We start from the raw sequence: 10,499 nt of genomic DNA, 5'->3' as shown, positions 1-10,499 counted from the left end.
AGTATTTTTTAGCTACTGATAGCATTTTGTTTGACACGATTCTTGATTTCCTATAGGCACTTATAAATTTTTGTTGAGCTTCACTCCCCGAAGAAGAATCCGTAAACCGAATTGCGGCAGCCTACGGGTCGCACTCGAGAAGGCCTAGAATATTCACGTCCGAAAATTCCTCCTCTCCCACGTTGCAGGTCCGCAACTTTCTTGCCCGGAACCATTATTTCATAGCATACAAATTGAAAAGCTGCATATTAGTCGCATGTTTATTCCATGAAGAAATTTATTTCAATCACTGTATGCTAACTGAATTGATCTTCAATGTCCTTTGTTTAAATATATCCCCATAAAGCTATATAAAAACAAAAACAGTTTTAACTATCCTCTTTATAATTTGAATAATTGTACCATGTCCGATTAAATAAACGAAATAGTTTGTTGGGATAAATAGATAGAATAGCTTGATCGAATAAATAGATGGAATAGTTTGTTCGAATAAATAGATGCAATGGTCTGATCGAATAAATAGATGAACCAATTTGTTCGAATAAATAGATGGAACAGATTGTTTGAATAAGTGAATAGAATAATTTGTGTTGGGGTAATGAATAACCATTATCTGAATAAAATATTCGACGGACAAGAATTCACTCGTACAATTATATCAATGAAATATTTATTTGATACAATTCGAATAATTTCGAACTCTGCCTCGGGCCCGCTATAGGCCGAGCGATTCACAACCCCAAATATCAGGCCATGAAGTGCGCAGTAACGATCTGCGCAGGATGCGGATGATGAGATTTCGCCTGAGCATGAAAATATGAGCGAGGTTCAAATTCCAGAATTATGGGCTGTGAAATTCGACTTTACACTTTTTCTGATCAAACATAGAAGCAATAACAACGTCCTGTGTTCCACAGGCTCCTCTATTTAATAATAATGGCCCTTTTCAGAGCTCCAAATTCATTCCAACCTTATTCACTTCAGAAGTGATAATGTCGATACGATGATAAAATACCATTTTCTATATTATGCAGAGCTACAAACAATATATTCTTATATTCCTAGTTTTGTTTCTAACTTCGATAATTGTGAAATTATTCGCCGCTTACGAAACTCCTTCTCGTAGAGTAGAATATTGATTACTAGCAGTCCCAGTTAACAAGTACATACTGGGGTGGCTGAATTAACAAAATTTTACAAATTCACAAATTAAAAACGTATAGCTGAAATGTAGCTTATGGATTTTCGAAAATTTTAATAACTGTAGAAATGATCGTCGTTTCAAGATATTCGCAAATATGCTGAACTGTGTGATCGAGAATCTTACGAGGCGAAAACTACATATGTACAATCGCGCCGAGTGTTTCAGATGAAGCACTAGGCAAACGGATGCGCGAATAGAGTGAGATCGCAAACTACATTGATCGTCGGTGTGACCTGTTTCGCTTGTATTGTACTGATGTCATGCTCTCTTGCTCACTCGCCACTTCCTCTCTTTGTCTAAAATGCGAGGGCAGCACTGTTTAGCTGTGAAGCGTCAACCAATCAGAGGAGAAGCAGTTTCTTTACCTGCTTCATAATTCTAAGCCGATTGCCTCCGCCTTGGCTTATTATAGTGAGGCACTCTACTGTAATGTATATGTTCAGCGGTACATAGCAGATGCTGCCTTCAGATACAATATGCTCTAAGTAGTTATGTACAATAATGGAACCTACTGCACTCCTTTTTTGCTCCTTAAGCTGGCGCGCACATTACCACCATTTTACTACGCATCCAATCCGCAGTGGATTCTATCTCAGTGGTGAATCGTCAACCAATCAGAACGAAGCAATTCCTACTCCTATTCTCGCTAATGGAGCGCGCTGCGGCCAGAAAGTCTTGCGGAAACTTAGGTATCACTAACTGTACTACATTCTACATTTGAGAACATGGCGGACAGTTGAAGTTGACGTAAACAAAACGTAAACTTACTGTAACTTTGTAATTAACAGAGCTTTGTAAATAATTATAATAGTTGTAAATATCAAGCATTTATAAATATAAATAGCAACAAACATATATTCATGTGATATTTTGATATTTTCGCTATTAGAAGCTGTGGTATTGACATGCATTATCTCTGGTGATCTACTGTGTACTTGGATACAACGATTTGTTAACAATAAATTACTGTTACATCAATTCTTTTGATTTTCTAATAATAAAAAATGGCTGATTCCGAGGAAGAAGGTGATAAAGATTTGTTGTCCGGAATCAATATGACTGGTTTTCTATTCGGAAACATCGATGATAATGGTCAACTGGAAGATGATATTCTTGATCCTGAAGCGAAGCAACATTTAGCTTCGCTTAGTCGTCTCGGTTTCAGCTCGTTTATTCGAGAAATGATGCCTAATGAAAATGCTAATGATGAAAAGGATGAACATGATGATAAACATGAAGACGAATTTGAAACTGTTGATGAAAATGACGAAGATTATGTTGAGAAGTCATCTAGTGCTCTTGATTTTTCAGATATCAATGAATTAGCAGAAGATATAAATGAGGATAGTAGTGAGTATGACAAGTATTTAATAATTACTTTATTAACAAGTATAGACATAAAACATTTTATAAATATTAACTGTAGACGTCTATCATAGTTTTTATATTCAATAGTATAATTCTAGTTTCAGTTTTCTATCAAAATTTTATATACACAATTATTAATGCATCAATTCATTTTTGTTTTGTTTTTGCACATAGATAAACAAGACTCATTTGAAGGAAGAAATGAAAAAGAAAATGATTATGATGCAGATGATGAAGAAGTAGTTAATAAATCAGACACACAATTAATGCCTCCTCCTCCAGTTCCTGAGGAAAAGGAAGTGCTTACAGCAGAAGAGGCAGAAGCTGCTCGACAACGGAAATTAGAAACCCCTCTTGCATCTATGTTACCATCAAAATATGCTAATGTTGATGTAGCTGAATTGTTTCCTGACTTTCGTGCTAATAAAGTATTAAGATTTTCAAGACTTTTTGGTCCAGGAAAGCCTAGCAGCCTTCCACAAGTATGGAGGGGTGTTAAGAAGCGGCGAAAAAAGAAACGACATCACGATGTTAGAGATTCAGATTCTGGTTCTGATCAAGATGAAAAAAAACCAAAGTTTAAGGTTTGCATAATAGATATGTAATGTATGTCATGATTTAATCTTAAGATAATAGTAAATTTGTCTTATAAAATTACTATGTTAGGGTTGGATACTGAATTATGGCCCCGATCCAAATCCAGATATGTGTTGTTCTGACGATGAGAATAAACTATTATTACCAGTTGAGGATAAAGAGCAAACTGGGAAAACAGGTGAAACTGGAGAAAATGGAGATATGGGGCCAAAAGTAGCAGATTGGCGTTTTGGACCTGCACAACTTTGGTACGATATGCTTCAAGTCCCAGAAACTGGAGATGGTTTTAATTATGGATTTAAACTTGCAGATAAGGTATAGAATTATCTGCATTAAAAATATTATAGTGAGCAGAACATTAAGAAGTTCAATGTATTATATAAACATATTGTATTATATGTTGCTATTATATTCCCAATAGATGGATGATCAGAATGATAAAGAAGCTACTGAAGAATTCTCTGATGATGCATTTTTAATGGTGTCACAATTACATTGGGAAGATGATGTTATATGGAATGGTGATGACATAAAGCATAAAGTATGTAATATTATTTCGATACAAAATACTGTACTAAAACCTGTGCAGGGTTGTGTAACTAAGGACCTAAATCTATTTGAAGGTGTTACAGAAATTAAATAGTAAAAATAATGCAGCTGGCTGGGTACCATCCAGTGGAAATAGAACTGCCCAAGCATTTAGTCAGCCAGGGAAAGGTGCTCCAGTCCCAGTTGCATCGAATGTACGATTAGCTACTTCTCAAATTGCAACTCCTTTACACATGCAATCTCAAAAAAATAAAATGTAAGAAATTCAAAGTATAATGTGCATATGTACACAGTGTTTATGCATTTACTATGACTTGTTTTTCGAAGGAAGAAACCTGAAATACGTTCATAATCAAAGTAACTATCCACTCTATTATAACTCTACAGACTTGCAAGATAGGAGTAGGATTGATTGTTGTAGCTATGAATATACCAATACCACTTTTTACTAAAATTTATATTTTGCGCGAAGAACGTTGGCTAGTAAATGTGTGAACATCTTGTATGTAATTTGTCCACTGTTATTTGACTTTTGAAATTTGAGCAGGAACATGAACAAGGGAAATCAACAACAGTCTAGAGAAGAAAATTATGACGACACCTGGTACTCCATTTTTCCTGTAGAAAATGAGGAACTAGTATACGGTCTATGGGAAGAAGAAGTAATTTGGGATCCTGAAAACATGAGAAAGATACCAAAACCTAAAATTCTCACTTTAGATCCAAATGATGAAAACATTGTTCTTGGTATTCCTGATGACATAGATCCAGCATTACTGCATAAAGATAATGGACCTCAACCAAAAGTAAAGATACCACATCCACATGTTAAAAAGAGCAAATTGTTACTTGGGAAAGCTGGTGTGATTAATGTTTTGGAAGAAGATACACCACCACCGCCACCAAAGTCACCAGATAGAGATCCCTTCAATATTTCAAATGATACGTAAGTTTACTACTCCTGGCAAAAAATATTTGATCAAAATCATTAGGTCTTTTGAAAATAATTTTCTAGTATTCATAAAAATCTATAAACAATATCGCTTTGTATTTACACTATTGTTATCAAATACCTTTTGCCAGGAATATAAATTAAACTAATAAATACAATTTCTATTAGAATAAAAATTTGATGATTTGTTCGGGTTTTAGTTATTATATGCCACGGTCATCGGAAACAACATTACGGTTGAAAGTTGGAGGTGGGAATCTAATACAACATAGTACACCTGTGGTAGAATTGCGTGTTCCATTTGTACAAACACATATGGGACAAATGCGACTTCGAAATTTCCATAGACCACCTTTAAGAAAATTCAGTCATGGTCCACTTGCACATCCTGGGCCTCATTCTGTATTGCCATTGTTGAAGCACATCAAAAAGAAAGCTAAGGTGTGTTTTCTCTCTGCGTTTTATAATCTGTTAATAATATGCGGGAATTAATCTAAAGAAGACAATTGAATCTAATAAGTAAAAAAGTAACATAGCGTTCTACACTTTTAAATATTTCATTATACATATATGGAAGTAATATGATGGTTTATAAATATTAATTATATATATTGAATATAATATGTATATGTATATAATATTTTTCATTAGCAAAGAGAGCAAGAAAGAATTGCGTCTGGTGGAGGTGATGTCTTCTTCATGAGAACTCCAGAAGATTTGTCTGGCAAAGATGGTGAAGTGGTACTCATCGAATTCTCAGAGGAGCATCCTCCTTTGATGAACCAAGTAGGCATGTGTTCTAAGGTGAAAAATTACTATAAAAGAAAGGCAGGTAAAGATCAAGGACCTCAGAAGTATAAATATGGAGAAACTGCATATGCGCACACTAGTCCATTTCTTGGAATTCTCACACCTGGTCAAAGCATACAAGCAATTGAAAATAATATGTACAGAGCGCCGATCTATGAACACAAAATCCCAGAAACTGATTTCCTAGTTATTAGAACAAGGTATTGTATTTAAAATTTCTTGATTAATTTTAAGATGTACTGTAATATGCTAAATAATATTTATGCGTAGACAGCAATATTACATCAGAGAAATGGACGCCTTATTTGTAGCTGGACAAGAATGTCCATTATATGAAGTGCCAGGTCCTAACTCAAAAAGAGCTAATAATTTCGTCAGGGATTTTTTACAAGTATTCATATACAGATTATTTTGGAAATCATCCGATATACCTCGTCGTATTAAAATGGATGACATTAAAAGGGCTTTCCCTTCACATAGTGAAAGCAGTATCAGAAAACGCTTGAAACTATGTGCAGATTTCAAAAGAACCGGTATTTATATATTCTTACACTTATTGTAAAAAGTTAAAAACGTACTGTAACATATTGAAAAAATGTTTTAAATTACTATGCACAAGGAATGGATTCCAACTGGTGGGTCATAAAGCCAGACTTTAGATTACCGACAGAAGAAGAAATTAGAGCAATGGTGTCCCCAGAACAGTGTTGCGCATATTTTAGTATGATCGCAGCAGAACAAAGATTAAAGGATGCAGGTTATGGTGAAAAATTCTTGTTCACTCCTCAAGATGACGATGACGAAGAAATGCAACTAAAAATGGATGATGAAGTTAAAGTTGCACCTTGGAATACGACACGAGCATACATTCAGGCTATGAAAGGCAAATGTCTATTACAATTGGCAGGACCAGCAGATCCAACAGGCTGTGGCGAAGGATTCTCGTACGTCAGGGTTCCAAACAAACCAACAATAAGCAAGGTAGTTACTATATTTCATTCTGTCATGTACTAGAATGTACAAAATACTTATAAATATTTGTATTATAAAATTTATGTAGTATCAATACTTTATCCAGCACTTACAGTATAATTTATATTATTTTTTAAATGTTAATTAGGAGGAACAGGAAGCGCAACCAAAGAGAACCGTTACCGGAACGGATGCTGATTTAAGAAGACTGTCTTTGAATAATGCAAAAGCATTGCTTCGTAAATTTGGTGTTCCCGAAGAAGAAATTAAAAAGTTATCACGATGGGAAGTTATAGACGTAGTTAGGACATTGTCCACGGAGAAAGCTAAGGCTGGAGAAGAAGGTATGACCAAATTCTCTAGAGGAAATCGATTCTCCATTGCTGAGCATCAAGAAAGATACAAGGAAGAATGTCAGAGAATATTTGATTTACAAAATCGTGTGCTATCTTCCAACGAGGTTTTGAGTACAGACGAGGGTGAAAGTTCAGAAGAAGACAGTTCTGATATAGAGGAGATGGGTAAGAATATAGAAAATATGCTTGCTAATAAGAAGACTAGTACTCAGTTGTCTCTCGAGCGAGAAGAACAACAGCGTCACGAGTTACGTAAAATGTTGATGGGTGAGGTTCAAGAACAGGATAAAAAAAGTAAGGAGAAGAAGAAAGACGATGAGGAAGATAGTCCTGTAAATAATTTTAATGCACAGCAGGGTAGGGTTCTTAAGATTTATAGAACATTTAGAAATCCAGAAGGGAAAGAATATACAAGGGTAGAACTGGTTAGAAAACCAGCAGTGATAGATACGTATATAAAGATTAGGAATTCGAAGGATGAGACATTCATCAAACAGTTTGCGACACTGGATGAAGCACAGAAAGAAGAAATGAAGAGAGAGAAGAGGAGAATTCAAGAGCAGTTACGTAGAATTAAACGAAATCAAGAGAGAGAACGTATGTTAGGTGGTCCTATTACAGGAAGTAATTCATCATCCCATAACATATTTGACCGTAGTAATACCAATACCCCAACCATCACATCCTCGAACAGTATCCTTCAATTCAGTAATTCTTTCCAGTCTACATCTCCTGCTTCTAAACATCCTAAAACTGAGATTTCTCCTTCTAAGCGTAAGAAACCTAAACTTAAACCAGATTTGAAATTGAAATGTGGTGCCTGTGGTAATGTAGGTCACATGCGTACAAATAAAGCCTGTCCCTTGTATCAAAACAGCATAACCACTGCACCAGTGAATGTTGCGATGACTGAGGAACAAGAAGAAGAGATTGAAAAACAACTTAATACAGACGACCAAGATCTTGTTAATGTGGATGGAACTAAGGTGAAATTGTCATCTAAATTGATTAAGGTAATCTGCTTGATACATATATAAATACATATCTAAAGACTATCAATGCTGAAGCGATACATCATTTTTCTGGTTTTGTTACTCACAGCATGCTGAAGAAATGAAGAGGCGCACGTTATTGTTAAAAGTGCCCAAAGAAGCAGTCAACTCCAAGAAACGAAGAAGAGCCACTGGAGATGATCACTGCGATTACCTCAAACGACAACAAAGACCTGCCAATAGACGTAGAACAGATCCGGTTGTTGTCATGTCTACAATGTTAGAGAGCATACTTAATGAGATGCGAGATTTACCAGATGTACAACCTTTCTTGTTTCCTGTTAACGCTAAGGTATATTTTCTTTTTAATAAAATCATTTTTATACTGTTTCATATGAATTTATATTCTCAAAATATGTTTATAAATATTATTAGGCTGTTCCCGATTATTATAAAATTATTCAAAGACCTATGGATTTGCAAACCATCCGTGAGAATTTAAGGTTAAAGAAATATCAAAGTCGAGAAGAATTTTTAGCCGATGTTAATCAAATCGTAGAAAATTCAACATTGTATAACGGAGCAAAGAGTTCGTTGACAGTGGCCGCTAAACGTATGTTGGAGACATGTGTAGAAAGGCTTGGCGAGAAAGAGGATCGTTTAATGAGATTAGAAAAAGCTATTAATCCTCTTCTTGATGACAACGATCAAGTTGCTTTGACATTTATCTTGGATAATGTCGTTAATAATAAATTAAAATCTATGACGGAAGCTTGGCCATTCCTTAAACCAGTAAATAAAAAATTAGTAAAAGACTATTATACCGTAATAAAACGACCAATGGATTTGGAGACTATATCGAAAAAAGTATCGGGTAAGTTAATTTTCATTACTGGAATAGAAATAGAGTATTAATTTCGTTATATTACTTAAATTGATTTAATTATTTTGGTTTAGCACACAAATATCATAGTCGGCATGAGTTTCTCAGAGACATTGAACAAATTTTGGAAAATTGTACAATATACAATGGAAAAGAGTCTGTTTATACAAACAAGGCTGAAATGCTTGTAAAAGTTTGCAAAGAAACATTAGATGAGGTAGATAAACAAATATTTATTTGTAGAATGTTATACTTCAATTATATTTTATTTTCTAATTATTACTAAATAATTTGCAGTATGACGATCATTTAACGCAGTTAGAAAATAATATATTATTAGTACAAAAACGGGCAATGGAACAAGCAGATATAGATCCTTCATGGCTTGGCCCAGATGAGGAAAACTATACTATTGTGGAGCCTGAATTCAGAGGGGTACTCTAATTTAGTAAAATTTGCATATTTATTTTATTATTGTACGGATTAAATAAATTCTTTTATGTCCATTATAGAGTCAGACAAGTTCGCCAGAAAATCCATTTGGAAAATCAAACATAGAGGACTTTGATTTTGTGGATGTAGAAGGAGACATGGAAGGCGATGGTAGTAGATGTGTAAATTCAAAGAAAAAAGATGTTCTTGAAGAAGGTATAGCAAGCATTTAAATTTGATTATTGAATATATATATATATATATATAATTTTTACTTCCAATCTAAAATTAATTATTTTTGCATTTTAGATTTACAATTCTCTAGTGAAGATGAGTTTGATGAGGTTCCATTTGGTACAGATGAGCAATCTGAACATGCTGAAATGGATACAATTGAATTGAATGAAGTACGAGAGGGAGGAGTTGTATTGGCAGATGATGATAGCCAGCAAGCAGCTGAAGCAATGGTACAGTTGGGTAATGTTGGATTTTATATGGCAGATCAACAATTGCTTCAGCAAGGTTGGTAATATAAAAATATTATTATTAAAAACCTGGATACTTTAAACATTGCTTAAGCATTCCTATGTCTATAATGTTATAAAAATATATATATGCTGTTATATATGAAAGTCTATGGAATAATTTTTCAAAATTGAGGGTGATGAACAAAAATAATTACCGAATTCATATTTGTCGTATCTGGTTCTATAAGAATTACCTATTGGTTATGAAAACGCAAAAATTAGTGTTAGACAATGTATAATTAGGAAGTTTTTCAAAAATATATACACAAATTTTCTGTAATTACAGATGAAAGCATGGACGTTGATCCAAATTACGATCCTTCAGACTTCTTACTAGCTGGATTACCAGTCAGAGATGAAAAAAATGAGACCAAGATTCAAGATGATTTAGCTGTCTCAGAAAGCGAAGACGAAGCAGAAAACAATGTGCAACTAAAGCAAAAAACACAGCAACTGTCGCAACCAGAAGAAGACGTGGGTGGCGACTTGTGGTTTTAAGAAGATTGTTATTTATTCTAAGCAAGAATCCTGTTATTTTCTTTCTAAAATCAAAAACTTTATATACAGATACAATATTTCAATATATAATGAAAAATGATATATTTATTTCTTATAGGAATAATTGAATTTCAATACTTGAAATTATGTAATATATGATTTCACTTTGTAAAAAGGTAGGAGGTATGATGTAGTCTTCTGAATGCATATCTTAAAATGTTATGTATACATACATGTAAATATATAATGAAAATTTTTTAAGTTCTATGTACAGATCTATGTTGATTTTGTTATTTAGGTTAAAATAGGAACAAAATTTATAAAAAAAAATAGTTACACTATTGTATTGTATATTTTTA

General features: G+C 33.9%; 1 protein-coding gene and 1 long non-coding RNA gene across 3 annotated transcripts; one reads left to right on the top strand and one right to left on the bottom strand.

The window, feature by feature from the left end:
- Window positions 1-653: 653 nt before the first annotated feature.
- On the bottom strand, window positions 654-1,639 carry LOC117217671 (uncharacterized). The gene is made up of 2 exons (XR_004489612.2): window positions 1,110-1,639; window positions 654-1,036 (listed from the first exon to the last, which is right to left on the bottom strand). It is a non-coding gene; the product is annotated as an uncharacterized LOC117217671 (long non-coding RNA).
- A 274-nt stretch (window positions 1,640-1,913) lies between these two features.
- On the top strand, window positions 1,914-10,407 carry Taf1 (TATA-box binding protein associated factor 1). Of its 2 annotated transcripts, none has more exons than XM_033465436.2 (18): window positions 1,914-2,554; window positions 2,747-3,156; window positions 3,239-3,484; window positions 3,591-3,710; window positions 3,802-3,974; window positions 4,266-4,664; window positions 4,871-5,111; window positions 5,322-5,680; window positions 5,751-6,013; window positions 6,100-6,461; window positions 6,601-7,821; window positions 7,910-8,152; window positions 8,236-8,674; window positions 8,758-8,900; window positions 8,981-9,118; window positions 9,196-9,331; window positions 9,425-9,637; window positions 9,929-10,407. In XM_033465436.2, exons 1-18 carry the CDS (start codon window positions 2,209-2,211, stop codon window positions 10,138-10,140), a joined length of 5,664 nt encoding a protein of 1,887 aa, XP_033321327.1. In that variant the 5' UTR covers window positions 1,914-2,208; the 3' UTR covers window positions 10,141-10,407. The 2 variants fall into 2 exon arrangements, with proteins under 2 accessions (XP_033321327.1, XP_033321326.1); XM_033465435.2 differs by having other exon boundaries at window positions 3,793-3,974.
- Window positions 10,408-10,499: the final 92 nt, after the last annotated feature.

This window comes from Megalopta genalis, chromosome 8 (assembly GCF_051020955.1).
Source record: "Megalopta genalis isolate 19385.01 chromosome 8, iyMegGena1_principal, whole genome shotgun sequence".
Taxonomy (NCBI): domain Eukaryota; kingdom Metazoa; phylum Arthropoda; class Insecta; order Hymenoptera; family Halictidae; genus Megalopta; species Megalopta genalis.
This window is presented reverse-complemented; position numbering and strand designations above follow the sequence as displayed.